We start from the raw sequence: 22813 nt of genomic DNA on the forward strand, positions 1-22813 counted from the left end.
CCCTCTGGGGTGTGTGGGCCCCTGAGGCTGACCCATGGCCCTCTGGGTGTCTGTCCTCATCGCTGCTCCCCCACCCCGGCAGGTGCAGCCCCTGGTCCTTCTGCGCCACCACCAGCACTTTGCGGAGTGGCACAGCCGCTGGCTGGAGGACAACGTGACGGTGGAGGCGGCCAGTCTGGTGCAGGACTGGCTGATGGGGGAGGACGAGGAGGGCATGGTGCCCTGCAAGACGCTCTGCGAGACGGCGCGCGTGCACGGCCTGCCCGTGAACCGCTACCGCGTGCAGTACAGCCGCCGCCCGGCCTCGCCCTGACGCCCCCGCGCGGGCACTCCACAGCGCACCACACAGTGCGCACTTCCTCGGTCTGCGTGCCCCTCGGGCATTTTCATGAACAACGTGAGGGGCGCAGAGCGTCCCCCAGCCTTGCTGCTATGGGCTGAGCCCCAGAGAAGGGTGGGTGGCGGCAGCTCTTGGCCGCATGCTGTCATCCCTCTTGGCTTCCCCACTTCCTTTGGGCCCGTCCTGTGCCAAACCTGACCCCCCTCGCACTTGAATTCTAGGGGTTTGGTCCCTACTGGCGCAGGGAGGATCAATGCATTGGCCAAGGCATGAGTGAGCACGTTCACACGCCTGCAGGGCCACTCCTGTCATGCGTGCCAAACCCCCAGGCCTGGGGCCGCAGTCCTTTTCTGCACGTGGTGAAAGTTGGCGAAGAGCCGCCCCGGGTCTCAGGTTTGGGAGGGAGCAGCCTTTGAGAACCCCTGGGCACCTGAGGCATTGGGCCTGGGTGGACTTGCTTGAAAAGCGTGTCCATCCCGAGGAGCTGTGAGAGCTTCTAGAAACATTCCCCAAGCTGGACACCTGCACTGACGGCTTGGCCCAGCCGGCACTGGGTGTCCTCCTCCACTTTGAAAATGAGACGAGCCCTCTCAGCTCTTGGGGTCTGCCTTGGATGTCCAGATGTGGAGTTGGGTGGGCGGCACCTGGACTGCCCGGAAGACCCTGCTCTGGGAAAGAGAGGCTCAAACCCTGTGTTGATCCAACAGCCACGCTCTGTGCCCTGAGGGGAGGGGCCCTTCTGGCGCATCCGCTGAGTTCGAGTGCCCCGTCCCTGGGAGGGCCTGGGGTGCACTTGTGTACCTAAGATGGACATTCTAGAAGTATATATATGCACACACCTATTTATTCCTCTATGCTCATAGTGGTTGTAACTTCTGCAGCGGCCAAGTGCCACAGCTTCTCTGGGGGTAACTGCCTTCCTTGTGGAATTCTGCCCACCCACCCCAGCGCCTCCATTCCTGCAGCCGCCACCCCGGAGTGGGCACGGGTGTGAGGGGCAGAGGGCTTTGTGTGCCAAGAATGCTAAGTAGTTTGGGCCAGGGACCAGCCCTTTGAACCATGAGATGGCTCTGGGCAGGCCCCTGGCACCATCAGACACAGTGGGCTCCCCTGACATGCGAGTCTGGTAGCACCCCGTGCAGCCGCCGCCTCCAGCCGCAGCGCTCGCCTTCCTGCAGCTGAGCTGTGCCAGACCCAAGGTTCCGGAAATTCTAGAAGTTACCTGTGGAACTCTAGGTTTGCGAAGCCTTAGACTCCAGGCCCGGGCAATTTCCAGGCCAACCTGTCCTGCCCGGGTATCTCCTTGCCCGTGTTTTCTCAAGTGTAATTCACGCACTTTGTACGCATCCTTGTTTTATAAGAAGGACACCCACCAGAATTCCTCACCCAGACCCTCCCAGCAGCCGTCCTCCTCAGGAGCCCACAGCCCCCCACCTGTGGCTGCGCCCAGGCCTGGGGTGCAGGCCAGACCCCACCGAGCCCCCGCCCTGCATGCTTCTAGGGAGCATCTCTTCCGTTTTTGGACAAATTTCTGTTCTGGGGTGTGTACTTCCTTTGCAGCTGTTTTGAATGTAGTTTTCCTTTTCTATTTATTTGCACATTAAAGTTAAAAATTAAATACCTAAAACTGTGAGGTTCAGTCAGTCATTTCCTGTGAGCAAATCTTGGGGTGACCTCTTGCTGCCAGGGGAGCTGATCTGACCACAGGGCACGCGCCTCAGAATTCTCAAACCTTGATGGGGAAAACCCCCTCCCCACCCACCACGGCTTGCCTGCCCCTGCGCAACAAGGTTTATTCCTTAGGTGTAGCCCTATCTGCGAAGTGTTTTCTAAAATATTCATTCCCAACTCAGTTTTCACATGGTAGGAATGAGACGTTTCTTCTGAGTGTTGTACATGCAGAACATAATTTGAAGACTGCAGTGTTGGCTGTGAGCCTTCTGCACCCACCCACCCACTTGGGACATCAAGTCCAGAAGTAGCCCCAGGTGGGAGGGGCTGCAGGCCTCCCCCTGCTCAGGCCCTTCAAAACCACCCTCCCTGCTTCTACACCAGCTTCCCCCACCCCACCCTTCCTCTCACCTGTCCTCCACCACTGCATCCCCAAAACATCCCCACGACCCCTTCTGCTGAGGGGAGGTGGGGCTGAAGTAGAAGGAGTTCCAGGACTAGCTGCTGGCTTAGGTCTTTGCCATTTTTCTCACTGTTTTAAGTTGTAAAATACATGTGGCACAATGTATCATGACCATTTTAAGTGTACAGTTCAGTGATAAAAAGTCCACACACACTGGGAATTCCCTGGAGTCCAGTGGTTAGGACTCCACCCTTCCACTAAGGGTGCAGTTTTGATCCCTGGCTGGGGAACTAAGATCCTGCAAGCCTGTGGCTTGGCAAGGAAGAAAGGAACCGAGGGGGGCGGGGAGGGAGTACATCCACGTGGCAGTATAGCCATGCCCACCATCCATCTCCAGAATTTTCTCATCTTTCCAAACTGAAATTGTCCTCAATTACACACCCACTCCCCATCCACCCTCTCCCAGCCCTGGCACCCAACTATTTGACTTCTGTCTGTCTCTATGAATGTGGCACTAAGGACTTCAGATAAGTGGAATCATATACTTGGGCCAGGCTTCCCAGGTGGCACTAGTAAAGAACCTGCCTGCCAGTGCAGGAGACCTAAGAGATGCAGGTTTGATCCCTGGGTCGGGAAGATCCCCTGGAGGAGGGCTCGGTAACCCACTCAAGTATTCTTGCCTGGGAAATCCCACGGACAGAAAGGAGCCTGGTGGGCTACAGGCCATGGGGACACAAAGAACCAGACACGATTGAAGCGACTTAGCACACACACACACGCATACTTTGGCCACATGATGCAAAGAGCTGATTCGTTGGAAAAGACCCTGATGATAGGAAAGGTTGAAGGCAGGAGAAGGGGACGACAGGATGGGATGGTTGGATGATGTCATCACCTCAACATGAGTTTGGGCAAACTCCGGGAGATAATGAAGGACAGGGAAGCCTGGCGATCTGCAGTCCGTGGGATCACAGCGAGTCAAACAAGACTGAGTGACTGAACAACAGCATACAGTATTTGTCCTTTCGTGACTTCACTCAGCACAGTGTCTGAATGAAGTCCATTCATGTAGCCTGTGTCAGAACTTCCTTCCTTTTACAGCTACTATTATGCCTTTTTTTAAGCATAAAAATTGAGTTTTTATGGAAAGTGATGCACAGTGCAGAAAGTTCCAGTAGCACAAAAAAGCACACGGAGAAAAGCTGGCCCCCAAGTCTCTCTCTGAAGGCAGCTGGCCCCCAGCATCCCCAGGAGGTGCCTCCATGTGGCTCCTCGTCGTCTTTCTGGGACAGCCGCCCTGAACCATCACATGCTGTGTCTGGGGGCCCTCTCCGGTGGTACAAGGCCATTTCCATGGTGACTAGTGAGGGGAGGGGGAGTTATTTATGGGCACCTCCTACACCCGCCCCCACTGCTGGAAATTTCCCTGTACAGACGTCTTCCTGAGCGTGTGTATCTGCCATAAATTTCTAGACACGGAACTCCTGAGTCAAGCCACCCTCCTCAGGGCGGGGGAGAGCTGCCCTGGCCGCCCCCGGCTTCCCCTGAGCAGGCTTCCTTCTCTCTCCTGGAGGGGCGGCAGGGGGTCCCCATCCCCATTTTCCTGTGCGGTGAGAGTGTCCCCATCATCACTGGTCACGTGTGCTGTGAGACGCAGGCATGGGGCTGAATGTGTCACTGGTGTTGGAGGAAACTGCTCAGAAATGAGGGAGAGGCTCCTGGCTGTGACCCCTGCTCCCGCTGAAGCTCCCCAGGCCTCAGTATCCGCTCCCCCAACCCTGGGGCTGGGGGCAAGGACCTCGGCATCTCAGCCTCCAGCTGCACTGACCCTGTCATGGACTACTTGGTCATTTCCTGGCTGGTCCCCGTGTCCCCAGCTGTGTGGCTAGATTAGGGCTCATCATACCAGGACACTGTCTCATTGAATCCCCTCTCCAACCCCGAGTTCATTTCTTCTTCCCTCAACCCCACGGCTCCCTCAGGATCTCCCTGCTCCCCGACCTCGCCCCCACCACTGTGGCCCAGCCCTGACCACACAGAGACCAAGAACCCCTAGGGCTGGTCCACCCCACGGTAGGATGGCACAGCCCCTTCTGAGGTCTGGAGGGGGATCTCATTCAGGAGAGAGGAGCACCTTCCCCTCTGGGTGGGACACGGAGAGGTCTCTGCAGTAAAGGTCCGAAGGGAAGGGGGCTCCGGGTGCTCTCTGGGCTAGCTGGCCACCTCCTTCCAGCTCAGGCACAGCTGTAGCCCCTGGTCACACCTGGAACCCCAGGTGGAGGCTGGGCCCAGGACAGGAGAAGAAAGGGCTTTGAGAAGAGGAAGTAGGTCCCTCCCAGAGAGAGCTGCCGCTGGGCTCCCCTAAGACCCCCAGGACTGTACGTGGTGAGCACTGGGGCCTCTGGCCGAAGACCAAAACCTCCTCAATAGTTATCCTCAGCAGACCCCAGGCCACCAGGCCTTCTGCTCTCTCCGTCTTCCTCTGCATCTGCCTGGGGGCCTGCGCTGCATTAGCCAGCATGACGTCAGGCAGCCCCCACAGAGGGCCAGGGGCATTTACGAGGGGTCCACTCCCCTCTTCTGACTTCTGACCTGGTGTCCTGCCTGCCAGAGCTGGGGGGGGCATTTGGGAGGAGAGGGGTTCAGGAGGGGCCAAAGGCTCTTGACTAGAGGGGGAGGGACGTCGTGCAGAGAGCTGGTTCCAAGAAAGGGAAGGACGTGGTTCCAGAGGGCTGGAACCGAGATGTGACCGGCCAGCAAGAAGTGGCCACTTGGCCCCCGGGGGCTGCCTAGGCTGGGCCGGGGCTGGAGGTGGGGGCTGCCGCCTGACACCCCCTCCTCCTCCTTCTCACTGGCTGAGCATCTAGAGCCAGAGTGACCCCAGCTGCCTGATCTCCTGAGGCCAGGGCCGGAGCCGCCCACCCACTCGTGAGGACAGGGGCTGGCTTATCTCACACGGCCCTGTTAACTCCTCCACGGGCACTCAGGAAGTTGGGGGTGGGGGTCCAGCCAGGCAGGAAGCCGGAGGTCAGCCGGCCACAGCCCAGAACAGTGAGCACCCAGCCCCACCAACATGTGGGTACTCTTGCTGCTGTGGCCTCTGGCCCTGGGGTTCAGCTTGGGTGACACCCAGATCCCCATCAGCTATGAGGAGGTGGGGAGCGCAGCAGAAGGCGATGGTGAGTGACCTCGGGCCCTGCTTTGGGGAGGGAGATCGCCCAGAGCCAGCAAAGGAAAGACAGCAAACTGGGGGTACGGGGGGGGGGTCTTTCAGCCCAGCCTGGAGTCCACAGGGGCTGGGGGTGTCTGTATCCAGCTCTGTCCCGGGGGCTCCTGAGAACTGGGGCCCACTCTAGTTTCTCATCATCAGGGAACCAGATGAGGGGTCGGTGGGGGGCGGGGGTGAGGGTGGTGATGCTTCTATCCGCTTCTCTCCGGATCGCTCTCCCCACAGACAGCACACCAAGGCCCCAACCCCGCGGCTTCCCCGGCCAGCCCTGTGCCAATGACAGCAACACTCTGGAGCTCCCTCCCAACTCTCGGGCCCTGCTGCTGGGCTGGGTGCCCACGAGGCTGGTGCCTGCACTCTACGGGCTGGTCCTGGCAGTGGGGCTGCCTGCCAACAGCCTGGCGCTGTGGGTGCTGGCCACACAGGTGCCCCGACTGCCCTCCACCATGCTGCTGATGAACCTGGCGGCCGCTGACCTGCTGCTGGCCCTGGCGCTGCCGCCGCGGATTGCCTACCACCTGCGGGGCCAGCGCTGGCCCTTTGGTGAGGCCGCCTGCCGCCTGGACACAGCCGCGCTCTACGGCCACCTGTACGGCTCCCTGTTGCTGCTGGCCGCTGTCAGCCTGGACCGCTACCTGGCCGTGGTGCACCCGCTGCGGGCCCGCACCCTGCGAGGCCAGCGCCTGGCCAGCGGGCTCTGCGTCACAGCCTGGCTGGCGGCAGCTGCCCTGGCGATGCCCCTGGCGCTGCAGCAGCAGACCTTCCGGCTGTCGCGCTCCGACCACGTGCTGTGTCACGACGTGCTGCCCACCGGGGCCCAGGCCTCCTACTGGCGGCCCGCCTTCATCTGCCTGGCAGGGTTCGGCTGCTTCCTGCCACTGCTGGCCATGGTGCTGAGCTACGGGGCCACCCTGCGCACGCTGGCGGCTGGGGGCCGGCGCTACGGCCACGCGCTGCGGCTGACCGCGCTGGTGCTGGCCTCTGCCGTGGCCCTCTTCGCGCCCAGCAACGTGCTGCTGCTGCTGCACTTCTCAAACCCCGGCCCTGATGCCTGGGGGGACCTGTACGCCGCCTACGTGCCCAGCCTGGCGCTCAGCACCCTCAACAGCTGCGTGGACCCCTTCATCTATTACTTTGTGTCTGCCGAGTTCAGGAGCAAGGTGCAGGAGGGGTTGCTCCGCCGGGGACCTGGCACCGCCACGGCCTCCAGGGAGGGCTGCAGCCGGGCGACGGGGACCCGGTCCTCCTCGCTCGTGTGACAGGCCCTTCACAGGCTGGATGAACAGAAAGCGAGTCATTCTGGGTTGAATAGGGTCCCCTCCAGATTCACATCCACTGAGAACCTCCCAAGGTGAGCTTATTCGGAAACAGGGTCTTTGCAGGTGTGATTAGCTAGAATGAGGTCACACTGGAGGGCAAGGTGGGCCCTAAATCCAATGTGACTGGTGTCCTTACAAGAAGAGGAGGCAGAGACACACAGGGAAGAAGGCCACTTGATGGTGAGGGGCGGGGGGTAACGTGGCTCCAACCACAGACTGCTGGCAGCAACTAGAAGCAGCCAGGGGGCAGCCTGGGGTAGTCTCCCTTGGAGCCCCCGGAGGGGGCAGTGCTGCCTACACCTTAATCTCGGACGTCTAGCCTCCAGAACTGCCAGAGAATAAACTTCTGTTGTTTGAAGCCACCTGGTATGTGGTACTGAGTTATGGAAGCCCCAGGAAAAGACGGGGATGCAACGTAGGTTCCTAGGTCTGATCAGCTCCCTGTGACTGAGTCCAAGGTAGGGGTGAGGTGAGGCTGATGCTGCCTTAAGACCTGCTGTAGGATCCCACCCAGGAGGAGGCTTGGGCCCCCGACACCCCTGGGAGCCAAGGAGGCTGGGAGCTCTGTTGGCAGTCCTTCTCATCCCCAAAAGCCAGGCTCCAGCTTTGGGATGGACTTTATGGCTCTGAGGCTGCCCCCTTGGGCCCCCAAAGCCTGGTGCAACCCATCATTGGGAGCCACGGGGCTCAGCCTCCCGCTGTGACCCTGGTTACCAGACATCACCTCCTGCTCCTCACCTGTGGTCTGATTCCCGTCAGCTCCCCCGTGGAGCGGGTGGGTAGGCAACAGAAGGATTTAGGCTGTGCACCCAGGCTCAGGGGGCTGCAGCTTTGCAAAACTCCCCCCCACCACCATTTGAAGGCTGCTATGAATCGAGGTGGGGGACACCACATGCGGAGGGGCGATTGTAGCCCCCTACACACACACACACATAACCTGCTGCTCCCCACCCAGACAGGCAGCACGGGGCACGGTGTCGGGAGCCACTGAGGCATCAGCTGTGGGGGTAAGCAAGCCATCCCCAGAGGCAGCGGGAATGGGCACCATTTCTGGGCTCCCCATTGAGCTCCTGTCTTGGGTCTGGGGAAGAGTGACCGGCCCCAGGACACACACACATGCTCGCCCACATAAGAGGGAGCCTGGGGCCGTGTGAGTAATGTCAATGAAGCACATCGTGTCACTAACCTGGTGTGATGACATACCGGAGTATCCCAAGCTACTACCATGGGGAAAGTTGGGTGAAAGGGCGCGTGAGACCTCTCTCTGTTGCTATGTTGCTGTTGCTTAGCCGCTCAGTCTTGTCCCACTCTTTGCCACCCTTTGGACTGTAGCCCGCCAGGCTTCTCTGTCCATGGGATGTCCCAGGCAAGAATCCTGGGGAGGCTTGCCATGTCCTTCTCTAGGGGATCTTCCTGACCCAAGGATGGAACCCACGTCTCCTGTATTGACAGGCGGGTTCTAAGCCCCCATATTGGAATGATTCTTTACAAATGCACTGAATTTATGATTATCTTGGGGTTTAGGTATTCCAAAGACTCCTCTCCATCCTCCTCAGAAAGGCTGGGCTGTGGATGAAGGGATGGAAGCAAAGGGCCAGATGAGAGCCAGCTTCAGCCCTTGGAGCTGCCCCTCAAGCCTCCCCAGCCCACAGGAAGTTCAAGCCTGCCAGGGACTTGAAGCAAATGAGCTTTTATTACACCAGCGGCCTCCATGGCAAGTGGGCAACAGGGCCTTGGCCAAGGGAACTGTAACCTTGTATGCTGGTGGGGGTCAGGGATCAGCACTGCATGTCGGGGACCCCCAGGCTGGGCCGCCCCCTCAGGGTCTCCGTGCTGTCCCGAGATGAGCTGTGTGGGCTGAAATAAATACCACCGTGGAGGGAGAAGGCAGGCCAGCACGGGAGGAGCAGCTTGGAGGCAGGTCTGCGCGCATGGCTTTGGTTGGTCCGGAGCTGGGACACCCTCCCAGGTTGCTAGTGGGGGTGACAATCCTCCAGGTAGGGGTCCAGGAGAGCAGGGGTTCAAGGGGCGGTTGAGGTCCAGAAGCAGGAAGATGAAAGTGCATCTTCTTAGAGCCCAGAACTTCCCCACAGAGCCTGGTGCCATCCAGACCAAACATTCAGGGGGCCCCTGAGGCTAGATGGGGCTGCACAGACTGTGACAGATCTGGGGCAACTTGGGGTTCGGGTCCTGGGGCTCAGCAGCTTGGGTGGCCCAAAGGGAGGCTGGGACTTCTGCATTTTGGAGAAGAGGGGCCTGTTTTGTTTCCAAGTTGCTGACACTGTGTCCGAGACTTGGCCAGAGTCGTGTCCCCTCAGAAACAGGCCTTTGGCCACGAGTCCTTCCCAGAGATGTCCCTTCTCTGGGGACCAGTGCGTCAGGCTGTGGGAGCTCCTCCAGCTGCCCAGCCTGTGGGCTACGGGGTGGGGCGCCTGGAGCTCCAGCTGCAGCTGGGGAGGAGGGGGAAGGGGCCTCCAGCCACCCCACTGACCATGCTCCCTGCTGAGGTGGGGGCTGGGCCCCCGGGAGGCCCACCATCCATCAGGGCAGGTCTCTGCCAGTCCGCTTATCGGGTTCAGTTGGTAGCAGGGGTCACCTGGGGTGGGGTCTCCCAGCCCCGAGACGGTCAAGTCTCCTGTCGCTGGCCCTCTTCCAGCAGGCAGAGACCACAGCCTGATCACGTCTTCCAGCTTGGAGTTTTAGGAGGAGAAGCCACTCTGACTGATAGGAGAGAAGGGAAGACGCCTGTGGGCTGCAGGCCTTGGGGGAGGGGCTGCGGACCCCTCCCGCGCACTGGCCACCAAGGGGCATTCAGGACGGCTGCTTCCACCCACTGAGACAGGAGCACCCCCCTGGAATAGAGGTGGGGGTACATGGTCCAGCCAGGCCCCTCACAGTGGCGGGATGGGGTGCTCACTTTCGGTGAGAATGAGCGTAGCTTGCATGGGACCACCGTTCAAATAGAGAACGTATCCGTGGAACTCGATCAGCTATGAAAAGTGAGGAACTACTGATCCGGCACCAGCCACGAATGGTGGTGTGTCAGTATTTCACTTTTCTCACTCTATTGATTCCTGGGTCAGGAAAATCCTCTGGAGAGGGACAGGCTACCCACTCCAGTGTTCTTGGGCTTCCCTTGTGGCTCAGCTGGTAAAGAATCAGCCTGCAATGCAGGAGACCTGGGTTCGATCCCTGGGTTGGGAAGATCCCCTGGAGAAGGGGAAAGCTACCCACTCCAGTATTCTGGCCTGGAGAATTCCATGGACTGTATAGCCCATGGGGTGGCAAAGAGTCGGACACGACTGAGTGACTTTCACTTTCACATGTGTGGGAACTGCAGACTCAACGGCCACTGAATACACGTAAATGTGGTGAAATATGAGTGAGAAGGGCAGGCTGTACTGGCGTCAGTTTCCTGGTATAACACTGTAACTCGAATTCTTGGCCATGTTACCAATGAGGGGAACTGGATGAAGGGCGCCTAAAGCTCTCTCTGTTATTTCTTACAACTGCCTGTGAGCCTACGGTCCCTTCAAATTTTCAAGTTTAATAAAAAATCTCCCCTTCCATAATGAAAATAAAAGCAGATCTGTCTCAGAAGACACTGGAAAGAATGGGCAACACCTCGGAGACTTTAAAGGTGTTGTCATTTAGTCGCTAAGTCGTGTCCGAATCTTTTGCAACCCCGTGAACTGCAGCCCTCCAGGCTGCTCTGTCCATGGAATTCTCCAGGCAAGAATAGTGGAGTGGGTTGCCGTTTCCTTCTCCCGAGGATTTTTCCCACCCAGGAATCGAACCCGCGTTTCCTGCATTGATAGGTGGATTCTTTACCACTGAGTCACCACTGGACATATAATTATAGCATGAGGGATGGGAGGGGACAACACATGGACATAACCAGCTTCAAAGTGGCTACGTCTTGGCGAAATGGTTACCATACTCCCATCAAGTAGGCTGTGAAAAGTTTAAAGATATATATAGTTTGGTTCCTCAGAGCTACCACGATAACCGAATCAAAGTGGAATTCTAAAAGATAGTCAATTAATCCAAAAGAGGGCATGGAGCGGACATCCCTGGTGCTCCAGTGGTTAAGAATCTGCCTGGCAGGGGACATGGCTTCGATCCCTGTTCAGGGAACTAAGATTCCACAGGCTGTGGGGCAACTAGGCCCACACACCACCCACCACCGCTGCTGCTGCTGCTGCTAAGTTGCTTCAGTCGTGTCCGACTCTGTGCGACCCCACAGACGGCAGCCCACCAGGCTCCCCCGTCCCTGGGATCCTCCAGGCAAGAACACTGGGGTGGGGTGCCATTGCCTTCTCCCCACCTACCACTAGAGTCCACACGCCATAACTACCGAAGCCCGAGGGCCACAACTACTGAGCCTTCAAGCCGCAGCTGGAGCCTGAGGAGCTTCCGTGCTCTGCAATGAAGGAGCCCCCACGCTGGAACTAAAACGCAATGGAGCCAAATAAATGAATCAAAAAATTTTGTTTAAAGAAATTTGATTAGGAAGGAGAAAAGAGAGGTAGGGTGTGTGAAGTGGAGGGGGAAGAAAAGAGGGCACGGAAGGGAGAAGGAAACAAAAATACTGCCACAGTTAACCCTAAAGCCAGCTCTACCAGTAATTACATGCGTGTGAACTAAACCCAGTGCCTAGTGCAAGATGGTACACCCTCAAGTCTCCAGGACTTTGGTGAGTCCTGGTAGAAAAGTTTTCCTACTGGTTTGCTGAGTGGCGATACATAAACCAGCATGGGGTGGAGAGACCCTTCCCACCCAGGAAGGCAGGGTTCTGAGGCTTGCCAGTGCAGCCAGCCTACAGGACCTGGCACTTACCTAAGCTGATAGATCATTCTGTTGTTTAAACCACTTGAGTTGAGTTGGCTCAAACCAAACGATTTGCCTCCTCCAGGAAGCCCCTTCCCAGCCTTCCCACACAGAGCTCTCTGGTGACATTTCCTCCATCCTTCCCTCAGGGGAACAAAGATTCTCTCCCTTACCAAACTCTACTTGGGCTCCTCTGAGCTCTTTTTCACCTCAGTCTCAAATTCTAGGCTTCCGTGTTCATCTTGACACTGTCCAGCTGGAGCAAGAATCTGGCTAATATATCAATTTAGCCAGAACCCCATATCCTCCATATTGATCTCTCTTGATATCTGATTGGGTTCTTCATCCTGCCCTGCTCCTCCCCATCTCTCATGATCTCTCAATCAACCTGGCTTGCCATCAGCAAGAATAAGGTTCACTCTCTTTAGCTAGAATATCCCCCCTCCACCCACTATTGTTTCCTCTCAGTAATTTTCCATCCACTGACTCCCCTTCCCCACTCCCTGGCTATGCTTACTATGCTTAGTTGCTCAGTAGTGTCGGACTCTTTGCAACCCCACGGACTGTAGCCTACCAGACTGCTCTGTCCACGGGGATTCTCCAGGCAAGAATACTAGAGTGGGTTGCCATGCCCTCCTCCAGGGGATCTTCCCAACCCAGGGATCAAACCCAGGTCTCCCACATTGCAGGCAGATTCTTCATCAGCTGAGCCACCAGGGAAGCCCAAGAATACTGGAGTGCATAGCCTACCCCTTATCCAGGGGATCTTCTCGACCCAGGAATTAAACCAGGGTCTCCTGCACTGCAGGCAGATTCTTTACCAGCTGGGCTACCAGGGAAGTGTTCCTTGGCTATAAATTTCACCCCCCACCTTTTTTTTTTTTTTTGTATTAGGTGTGTGTGCTTAGTTGCTTTGCTTAGTCGAGTCCAATTCTTCTTGACCCCATGGACTGTAGACTGCCAGGCTCCTCTGTCCATGGGATTCTCCAGGCAAGAATACTGGAGTGGGGTGCCATTCCCTTCTCCAGGGGATCTTCCTGACCCAGGGATTGAACCCAGGTCTCCTGCACTGCAGGCAGATTCTTTACCATCTGAGCCAGATGGGTACAATTTTAACCCCACTGCAAGACTCCATGGCACCCCCTCTTGAAAACAACATTCCTTGCATCATGAATAACTTATTTAAAAGGGTGAGTGGGTCTCAGGGACAGGTCTGTCCTGAGGTTCAGTCCTTGGGAGGGCTTCTTAAGCTCACCCTATACATATAGGCTGCTCTCTGATATGCATCGAGTGGATGCAGGTCAAGGGAGAACAGGTTATCCACCTCATTCCCCGAAACCTTGCAGGGCGACCCTCCATCAGTAGCTCCCACTTCCTGCCAGGTTCCACAGTGAAGGGAGACTGGGGGCAGATCCAGCTCTCACCTGTCCTCTGCTTCCTTATCCAAGTCCACCAACTCAGGGCCAGCTGCCAGGTGCCTGGCGTCCAGGGGACCCAAGTCATACTCGTAGCTGTACAAGGCCAAGGCTGGTGTCGGCTGCTCTAGAAGGAAGGACTGAGTCAGTAGGGAAGGCACTGGAGGGAGAGGATCTGAATGACCAACAGCCCAGGGGACTTGAAAGATGTGTGGCCCAGAGCAACAGATAGGAGGTGAGGTCACAAGATGGGGAAGGGGACACAGAAATCAGAGATGAGGAGACTCAGAAAAGCACCAAGTTGGGATGGGGCTGGAGAAAGACTGATCAAGACGGAGGAGATGCAAAGGGTTCTTGTTGCTAAGACTCTTTTGCAACCCCAGGGACTGTAGCCCAACATGAGATTTTCCAGGCAAGAATACTGGAGTGGGTTACCATTTCCTCCTCCAGGGGATCTTCCCCACCCAGGGATCAAAAACGTGTCTCCTGCATTGCAGGCAAACGCTACCGCTGAGTCACTAAGGAAGCCCAGTGCAAACGGACCCAGACGCAAAGGGGTGATGAGGAGATGGCATGATGGAGAAGATGGAGCGATACATTCCGGGACGAGGTGGAGCCCCCGAGGCCGAGGCCGGCCGTGGGGTGGGTCCTCACCAAGCGCGCAGCGGCCAGGGGGCGCGGGCTCCAACCTCACGCGGCGGCGGCAGGCGGCCTCCTGCAGGTGGCAGGCGCTGGCGTAGACAACGCCGTCGGAGCCGCACACCGGGTCCCCGCTGATGCTGCAGGCGCGGGCGCAGCCACAGCGCGTGACTGTCACCCCCTCCTCCGGAACGGCCACCGGACCTCGCTCTTCGGGGGACCAGCCTGGCGGGCGAGACGAAGTTGTCAGGGCCCTGGGAACTCCAAGCTCCCCACTTGGCCCTCGCCTCTGCCTGGGCCTGGGATGAAGTCCCTAGGGGCCAGAACCACGCTCCACAGAGTGGAGACAGTTCAGGGAAGCCCTGAGCCCTGACCTGGTGGAATTTCACGCGAGTATTTACCTAGTATTTATGAAAACAAAATTTAAAAATAAAACTTTTGAACTAAATGCAATCTAAATTCATTTCAAGAAGTTTGGAAAATAAAGAAAAGGGTTCCCAGTAACTCCATTCCGCCCTTCCCTGCCGCCAGTCTGCGCTCACGGCTTGGGTCCCCGGATCTGTCTTGTGGGGAGAGGAGGCAAGGGCTCCCTTCCGGGCCTCGGGTTTCTATGCCCGCCCCACCCACCCGGCTAGACCCCGCCCCGCCCACCCGGCTAGACCCCGCCCCCATCACTGCCCACTCCTGGCTCCGCCCCCTCACCCCTGCCCACACCCACCCCTCTAGGCCCCGCCCCTTCTCGCTGCCATCCCCACCACGCTAGGTCCCCCCCCATAGTCATGGCCCACACCCGCCCCTCCAGGCCCCACCTCTTCACTGCCCGCCCCACCTCGATGGGCTCCGCCCTCATCCAGCTAGGACCCCGCCCTCTTCCTCTGCTCACTCCCACCCCTCTAATCCCTGCTTCTTCCACCCTGCCTGCGCACTTCAACCCCCTCAGCTCAGGACGCGCGCCCTTGACCGAGCCAGGCCTTCCTCCTTTTACCACGCTGTACGCTCCCCGGCCTGACGACTCCCTCCAAATGGGCAGCCCTCCCACAGGCCCACGGGTCGTGTTGGGTGGCGGGTGCTCGGAAGGGGCAGTGGCCTCGCGCACTCACCGGGGCCCTGGGCCAGAGCGCGCTCCACTTCGTTGCACGCAGGCCCCGCGCACAGCTCCCGGGCGAGCAGGCTGCGCGCACTGACATTGTAGAAGCGCGTGGCCTCGAAGGCTGCGGGACCAAGGGAGAAGGGTGACCGGGTGATGGGTGACAGGGCGAGGGACCGAGCTGGGGTTGCGGGTGGCGGACGTGGGCCTACCAGGCTCATAGTAGTCGTACACCAAGATGGGCAGCGCCGACGTCCTGCCCACGACGTGCTCCCGGAGCGCCCGGAACTGCACGCACGTCAAACACCGGCTGGGGATCTGCAGGGGCAGCGGGCAGGCTCAGGCTGGGCTGGGCCCATGAGGGCTGGAGACGGAGCTTCGGCCTCTGTGCTCTATGATGCCCCAAAGTGTGAACCCAGAACTGGTTGATTGCGGGGTGCCCCGGAGGCGTGAAACAGAAACCCGAGCTTATTTCGATTTTGTGGGTTCTTCCACCCACGTGGGAAGTGTCTCAGCTGGTCTTTCATCTCCCACACTCACCATGCTAGATGCCCTTCCTCCCTGTGTGCGTGTGCATGCGTGTGTGCGTGTGTATGCGTGTGTGCGTGTGTGTGTACATTCACCATCTTGTGCAACCGCTGTAGAACTTTTCCATCTAGAAAAACGGGACAGATGAACCTGTTTGCAGGGCAGGAATAGAGATGCAGACGTAGAGAATGGACATGTAGACACAGAGCGGGAAGAGGAGGGCTGGACAAACTGGGAGACCAGGATTGACATAAATACACTACCATGTCTACAGCAGATACTAGTGGGAAGCTCAGCTCAGTGCTCTGCAGTGACCTAGAGGGGTGGGATGGGGGGGGCAAGGCGGGAGGGAGGTCCATGAGGGAGGGGAGATATGTATACATACAGCTGATTTACTCCCTTGTACAGCAGAAACCAACACAACATTTATCCTCCAGAAAAAAAGAATAAAAGAAACAGCATCCCCATTTGCACCCACTGCTTATCCCCCCAACCCTGGAAACCACCAATCTGCTTTCTGTCTGTTCAACTCAGCATGTTTTTGAGACTCAGAAAGTCAGTGCTTCATTTTGACGCCTGGATACTATTCCACACCTCTCCTAACTTTTTCCACCAAAGCAAGCTGGCTGGGGCACAGAGCAGGCAGCCGTGCCAACTCCGCATGGACTGACTCTTCCAGTTTCTTTTTTCTTGGTATGAGAGCACTGCCAGAACCATTAACAGGCGATGGCAGCTATACCCTCACCAACGCGGCTGCTGTGGAGGACTCCACCCACCGCTCCCCCAGCCCGCAGTACCTCATCAAAGTAGAAGAGCACTCTGCGGCCAGCCAGCTCGTACCTCTTCAGTGCCACATGCTTGTCAAGGAGCAGCTGGCAAGGAAGCCAGAGTCAGGATCTGCCCAGCCCCTCTGCCCCCAATACCCTCCTCCTCTGATCTCCAAGGGCCCAAGGTGGGCTGGACCCATGAGGAGCCGAGGCCCCAGAGGCTGAGGAGTTTGCCCACAGGCCTCCAGCAAGCCCCCATGGGCTGGGCCAGGGGGGTGGCAGCCAGCACCCCTGAGAGGGCATTCAAGGCTGGGTATCACTGTCCTGAGTGCCTGCCTCCACTTCCCTGCTGCAGTCTCCACCGATCAAGTCCCAGCCCCAGACCAAGCCCCCGAGGCACCCACTGAGCCCTGCCACCTGCTCCTGCTTCACCTGCACCATCCACCCCCCACCCCCCTCCAGGGTGCTCCACCCTCCCCATACCGCTGACCTCCTCGGCAAGGCTGCTCCCCCTCTTGGTGACCATCTCCCCCACATGCAAAATGGGGCTGGTCTTTCTTTTAAGCGGAGGGTGCTGGCAAGTCTCCCTGGCAACCCACGTCATCCCCAAAGTGCAAGCATCCTTGGTCGCATGGGTAACAGCACAGATGGCCCAGTGGGTGACACCTTCTGGGGGAGAGATCCAACCCCTCCCCACCTGCCCCTCCTCAGATGGCCAGTCTCAGAGCACCAACTTTGCCGGGAGAAAGTAAGGCAAAAACAAAAGCACAACCCCACTTTATGAAGGGCAAGGAATCTGCAACCAGGGCAGGTCCACAGACCCTGCCCGGCCCTGCCCACCAGCTCCCCCTCACCTGCTCCAGGCTCTCGACGTCTGCCCGGAACCCTGACAGTAGGGGCACCTCCAGGACCGCCATGTTGGAGGACCCTGCATGCAGCCACCTGTCGATGAAATGAGACAAAGAAGGGCCCTTGAACTCAAGCCCCTCAGTGGAATTCATGGTCCGCTCTGTCCCCACAGCCCTTCAGCCTGCCCCAGGTCAGGCTGCACAGACACCCTTGGCAGGGTCACTGGTCATTCCATTTCACAGTTGAAAGACTGAAGCCAAAAGGCCTTGCCAAGTGTTCTTGGCCTGACCCAGGTCAACCCTAAAGGAAATCAACCCTGAATATTCTTTGGAAGGACTGATGCTGAAGCTGAAGGTCCAATACTTTGGCCACCTGATGCGAAGAGCCAACTCATTGGAAAAGACCCTGATGCTGGGAAAGATTATGGGCAAGAGGAGAAGGGGGTGATAGAGGTTGAGATGGTTGGATGGCATCACCGACTCAATGGACATGAGTTTGAGCAAACTCGCGGGGGTATCGACTGGGTGGTGCAGTGGTAAATATTCTGCCTGCCAGTGCAGGAGACACAGGAGGTATGGGCTTGATCCCTGGGTCAGGAAAACCCCCTTGAGAAGGGAATGGTAACCCACTCCAGTATTCTAGCCTGGAGAATCCCATGGACAGAGAAGCCTGGTGGGCTATAATCCATAGGGTCACAAAGAGTCAGACACGACTGAGCAACTGAACAACAGCCACCGTGCCTCCGGTGTCGGAAACGGCTCTGTGGGGCCAAGGGAGCCCAGGCTGCTCGCCAGTGTCAGCCCCGTTTCCCCTCCTGTGACATGGGGGAGGCAGTGGGTAAATACTGCCTCTAGGGCCTGCTACGTGCCAGACCCTCCCTGTGCTGGGTACTGGTGACAGGGAGGCTGATATTCAGTGAGGGCCCTGCAGACTCTGGATGGGATGACCAGAGCCCCTGGGATGGGCAGAGGAGGCTTCTATGGAGGTGGGGCCTAAGAGCTGCCATACCTGGCTGGCACACGGTTAGTTTCTTCCCATCTGAGAAAGGAACAGAGGTGTCCCCAACAGACATGCCAGGGCCAGTCCAGCTGCTTCTTGTTCCTCCACCCAGCTGGATGGTGGGTCACAGCCCTGCTGAGTGGTACCACCCCAAGTCTCACTGCGAACCAGAAATGGTTCGGGGACCCCCTACTCTGGGGCTTGGGCCCAGTTGGGCTTGTTCTTCAGAACCTCCCAAGTTGGGGTGGCCTTGGACACATGAGGGTTAAGAGTTAAGGTTAAGGAAGGTGCCTGGGAAGCTCTGATGGGTTTCAGCTCCATGTCTACCAACCACCTTTGGGTTCCCCCATCATTGCCATGGCAACGAGCATCCTTTGTGGCAGCTGCGTGCACCCCCACCTCCTGAGGACCCTCTGTGAACTGGTTCTAGGGTTACACCTGGGGCAGGTGGGTCATGTAAGGGCCACACACAGCCGTCCCTCGCAGCCCTATCTGCCACTGGAGTCTGCGGCACCCATTCAGAATCACTTCCATTTACTCCACTCATCTGTAGTGTAAGCCTTTGATTACAAAGGGATCCATTTAAAAGACACTCATCTTGAATGAAGATATTAACAGCTACTAACACAACAACCAATAAGGAAACAGGCTGCCCCCACCCATGAATATCTCTCTTTCAGAAAGCCCTGGGCAGGGACTTCCCTGATGGCCCAGTGGTTAAGACTCTGCACTTCCTCTGCAGGGGGCACAGGTTCGATCCCTGCTCAGGGGGCTAAGATTCTGCATAAAGTGTGTGGGGTGACCAAAATAAAATAGCCCTGGGTTATTTAAGTAACTGACTGCTTGGGTCGCCCTGCCTTCCCCTTCCTGCAACCCAATTACCGTTCTTATATTTTAAACTCACCAATAAAGAGTGAATCCACAAAACCTTAGGCACACCCCTCCCCTCAGATTTCAATAAAGGTAGAACCGCCGGTCCACGACTTCTCTCTCTCTCTACCGATGACCTCCCCGTGTGACTCCCAGGAGAGTCAAGTACCCCTTCAGGACCTGTGAGTAAGGAATCTTGTCCTTCATAGCTTCCTGATGGTTGTTGCTGCGGTGTGTCTTGTAATCAGAATAAGGACCACGGGGGCTGGTCAGCCGCAACTTTGGCTCTAGTCGGGGAAACATCTATGGGGCCAGGTAAGTCCCCCAGATGTTCCTAGCTGACAGCATCACTCTACAGATCATCACTCAGGCAGGGGTGCCAGCCAGCGGGGCAGGAGGCCTTACCTGGTGCACACCTCCAGGGTCACCTGGTACTCCTGGTGATGCTGGTCAGCTGCTGGGTCATCATCATCAGCTGAGGAGGCAGGTGAGGGGGGTCGCTGCTGCTCAGCCTCAGGCTCCTGGAGGTTCACAAGCAGCTGGAAGGATGGCTTGGCCACCGGGTCAGGCACATTGTAGGTGACATCAATCTGGGGGATGGGGGAGGACAGAGGGTTAGGGGCCGTAGGGGTGGAGAGGGGAAAGACAGGGGCAGGAGAAGGTGGGGGACAGCTAGAACCATGAGGTCAGTGATACTGGTGACAGTCCTGGGCACGGTCATCGTTCCCTTTAATCCTGACGGTGTAGGTACAACCATCATCCCATTCTTCCATGTCTCAAGCCCAGGTGTGTCTGCATACCGGACTCCTTCTCCTTTTAACTACTGTGTTGTCTGGGCTCCATTTTTCAGATGGAGAAGTTGAGGCTACAGGGGTCTCCTGGCTGACTTTCCCTCTGACCACTGGCCAAAGCTCAGGAGACCAGTCTGCCCCGCCCAGAACACAACTAAATCCTGAGCCTGCTGACTAAGGGGCCTCAGGGAGGGCCAGGCTGAGTCCGGGCTGGACATCTGCATTCAGACCTGGCTGGGAGAATAACCGTGTGCCACCAGGCAAGTCCCACCGTGGAGGGTGGAGGAGGGGGCTCTGCTCAGGGTCAGAGACCACCAAAATGAGAATCAGATGCAGTTTCACGCAGGGGGACGCACTGCCCTCTACCTTGGGTTCTGATGGGCAGTGGTGGGTGTGGTTTAGTTGCTACGTCGTGTCCGACTCTTTTGCTAGCCCGCCAGGCTCCTCTGTCCATGGGATCCTCCAGGCAAGAATACTGGAGTGGGTTGCCATTTCCTTCTCCAGAGAGGATGACATCTCAGGGGGCTGACAGGCTGTCTCAGGGTGGTTCTCACACACAGCCACCCCACCCAGCCTGGCTGGGTACTGAGCCCTCCAGCATCCCCTGGGAGCACTTCCCTTTCCCCGAAGCCTCACCTGCATCAGACAGCAGCCTTCACCCTTGGCGCTCACAAACAGCCCCGTGGGGAGGCTGGGGATCTGGGGAGAGAAGATGCTACGGTTCCCCTCCGCCCACCTGCAGACACACACGGACAGACAGGCAGCTAGGAGGGGCCACTCTTGCTGCCCTGCCCCCCAACCCTGGTCCTAGGAACACGCACTGCGGCCATCTGCAGAAGCTTCTGGTTGCCCCTATGCAGCTCGAAGGTCTCCTGGTAGTCCAAGTTGGTGGAGGCCAGGGAGACGGTGAGGTTGACGCCACCCGCATAGGACAAGATGGCATACTCTGCCAAGGCCTGCAGAGCCACACAGGTGTCCTGGGGACAGAGCCGGAGACCTAAGTCAGCCCCAGGAGGTGCCTCCACCCTGTGCCAGAGGCCTGGCCCAAACTGGGGGTCCCATGGACCCTCACTGAGGCCAGGGACTCATGTGGCTGGAACGGACAGCAGTTCTGGTGTAGACATCCACAGAACTGGGGACCCCAGGCAGCTGGGGGGCATCCCCACAGAAGGAGGGGCTGGTCCCTATCCCAGAGCCTGCCGCATCCATCCCTCAGCCCCGTCCTCCCATCCTCTCTTGGACTTCATGCTCCCAGAGGTGCAGGTAAGGAGCCGTCCTAAGACTAGAAGCACCGGGTAACTTCCTAGAGGGCTCTGAGTCCCAAGCCTTGGCCACCCAGACCTGAGCCCCTCCCTTTGGCTCTGCCTGGAGCACCTGAGTAGAAGAGAAGCCCCCGAGGGCATTCCGCTGCTGGGACAGCCACTTCACGACGGGCAAGGCGGTGGCCACGTCTCCCAGAAGGGTGTAGGTCAGCAGGGCATAAGCTGTCATTTCCACCTCGGCCGAGACCACTGCAATGGAAGGGGCTGGCTGGGACCCAGGACCCAGTGCCCAAAGCAGGCACTGGGGGTGGGGTGGCCAGTACCTGTCTGATAGACCCCATCACTGAAGCTTAGGAACGCATCCTTGTCCACATCCCGGGAACCCGTCAAGCTCCAGTGGGTCACCCCATCTGCAAGGCCAGAACAGATCAAGGCTGGACCCCAGTGGAACAGGGCACCAGGGAAAGATGGCGGAGACAGGAAGGGCCTTGGGGCTGCATCTCAGATCTGCAACTACAGGGTCAAATCCAGCCCCTCCCGCACCCCTGGTTGTTGCTGCTGCCCACTCACTTCAGTTGGGTCCGACTCTTTGCGACTCCAGGGACTGCGGCCTGCCAGCCTCCTCTGTCGATGGGATTCTCCAGGCAAGAACATTGGCATGGGTTGCCATGCTCTCCCTCCAGGGGATCTTCCTGACCCAGGGATTGAATCCACATCCCCTGCATCTCTGGCACTACAGGCAGATACTTTACCACTGAGCCCACCGGGGAAGCCCTGGCAGACATTACCTATCCATGGCTGCTTTTCTGAACCCCCAACAGACATCACTAATCAATGGCTACTCTTCTGCATCCCTGGCAGACTTCCTTAATCAATGGTCTCCCTTCTGGCTGGGGCCCTGATGCAGGCCTGGGGTTATCCTCCCTTGGGGCCCAGTAAGTTACTCCTTATTTCCAAAGACACCAAGGATTCTAAGCTCATGTGAGGTCTAAAAAGCCCTCAAAACACAGAAAAATCAGCCTTCCCGGCCTCAGATCTTGAGCATTGAGTCCTAAATTGACACCATCATTCAACTGGGTGGTTTTAGAATTTTGCTTTTTAAGTAATTTTCTTCTTCTTCTTAAGCAGAGAAGGTGAATGGAAGCTTGATCCCAGTGCAGCTGCTGGGGAAGGCCAGGGGGCAGGGGGAGGGGACTGATTTTGGAGACATTCCAAGAAGTCACAGCTTGGTGACTGGGGCTCCCCAAACACAATGGGGAATCATTTTGTAGTTGAGGAGATGGACACCACCAGATGGAAGAGGCTTTCTGAGGCTCACCCAGCAATGGGGGGCAAGGTGGGGTCCGGCTGCAGCCCTCCCCTGCCTTCCAGCACTCTGCCTGAGGATGGTTTCTAGGAAGCCTGGGGGATCTTCTACCAGGGATCCCTGAGCACTCTTCTCCCCAGTGGGGACTGAGGTAGTATCCTCTGTTTCGTTAGGGAGAAAATGATGCTCAGGCTCAAGCCACCTTATCAAATGAAGTCACTAGTAAATGCGATAATGAATGAGTAATAAATGAGTAAGGGCTTCCCTGGTAGTTCAGACGATAAAGAATCAGTCTGCAACGCAGGAGACCCAGTTTGATCCCTGGGTCAAGAAGATCCCCTGGAGAAGAGAAAGGCAACCCACTCCGGCATGTCTGCCTGGAGAATCCCATGGACAGAGGAGCCTGGCGGGATACAGTCCATGAGGTAGCAAGGAGTCGGACACGACTGAGCGACCAACACACACAAGGCCTTCCCTGGTGGCACAGTGGTAAAGAATCTGCCTCCCA

General features: G+C 57.7%; 3 protein-coding genes and 1 long non-coding RNA gene across 5 annotated transcripts in view; 2 read left to right on the plus strand and 2 right to left on the minus strand.

The window, feature by feature from the left end:
- The window catches only part of SIN3B (SIN3 transcription regulator family member B), a 45436-nt gene extending 43473 nt beyond the window's left edge, over positions 1 to 1963 (plus strand). For both annotated transcript variants that reach the window (XM_040241095.1, XM_040241096.1), the window contains exon 19: positions 83 to 1963. In XM_040241095.1, coding sequence (XP_040097029.1) covers positions 83 to 313 — 231 coding nt within the window. In that variant the 3' untranslated portion in view covers positions 314 to 1963. The remainder of the gene's footprint in view (positions 1 to 82) is intronic.
- A 3420-nt stretch (positions 1964 to 5383) lies between these two features.
- F2RL3 (F2R like thrombin or trypsin receptor 3) lies at positions 5384 to 7320 on the plus strand. The gene is made up of 2 exons (XM_040241129.1): positions 5384 to 5593; positions 5869 to 7320. Exons 1-2 carry the CDS (start codon positions 5488 to 5490, stop codon positions 6900 to 6902), a joined length of 1140 nt encoding a protein of 379 aa, XP_040097063.1. The 5' UTR covers positions 5384 to 5487; the 3' UTR covers positions 6903 to 7320.
- A 1316-nt stretch (positions 7321 to 8636) lies between these two features.
- On the minus strand, positions 8637 to 13328 carry LOC120864257. Its single transcript, XR_005721153.1, has 2 exons — positions 13217 to 13328; positions 8637 to 9683 (listed from the first exon to the last, which is right to left on the minus strand). It is a non-coding gene; the product is annotated as an uncharacterized LOC120864257 (long non-coding RNA).
- Positions 13329 to 13711: 383 nt separating this feature from the next.
- CPAMD8 (C3 and PZP like alpha-2-macroglobulin domain containing 8) overlaps positions 13712 to 22813 on the minus strand; it is a 96833-nt gene continuing 87731 nt past the window's right edge. Inside the window, exons 31-41 of the mRNA XM_040241671.1 lie at positions 21323 to 21409; positions 21112 to 21248; positions 20559 to 20714; positions 20374 to 20436; positions 19352 to 19536; positions 17083 to 17170; positions 16259 to 16333; positions 15146 to 15251; positions 14947 to 15057; positions 13805 to 14071; positions 13712 to 13725 (exon numbers count right to left, since the gene is read on the minus strand). Coding sequence (XP_040097605.1) covers positions 13712 to 13725; positions 13805 to 14071; positions 14947 to 15057; positions 15146 to 15251; positions 16259 to 16333; positions 17083 to 17170; positions 19352 to 19536; positions 20374 to 20436; positions 20559 to 20714; positions 21112 to 21248; positions 21323 to 21409 — 1289 coding nt within the window. The remainder of the gene's footprint in view (positions 13726 to 13804; positions 14072 to 14946; positions 15058 to 15145; positions 15252 to 16258; positions 16334 to 17082; positions 17171 to 19351; positions 19537 to 20373; positions 20437 to 20558; positions 20715 to 21111; positions 21249 to 21322; positions 21410 to 22813) is intronic.

The sequence above is a fragment of the Oryx dammah genome, unplaced genomic scaffold (genome assembly GCF_014754425.2).
Source record: "Oryx dammah isolate SB20612 unplaced genomic scaffold, SCBI_Odam_1.1 HiC_scaffold_5, whole genome shotgun sequence".
Taxonomy (NCBI): Eukaryota; Metazoa; Chordata; class Mammalia; order Artiodactyla; family Bovidae; genus Oryx; species Oryx dammah.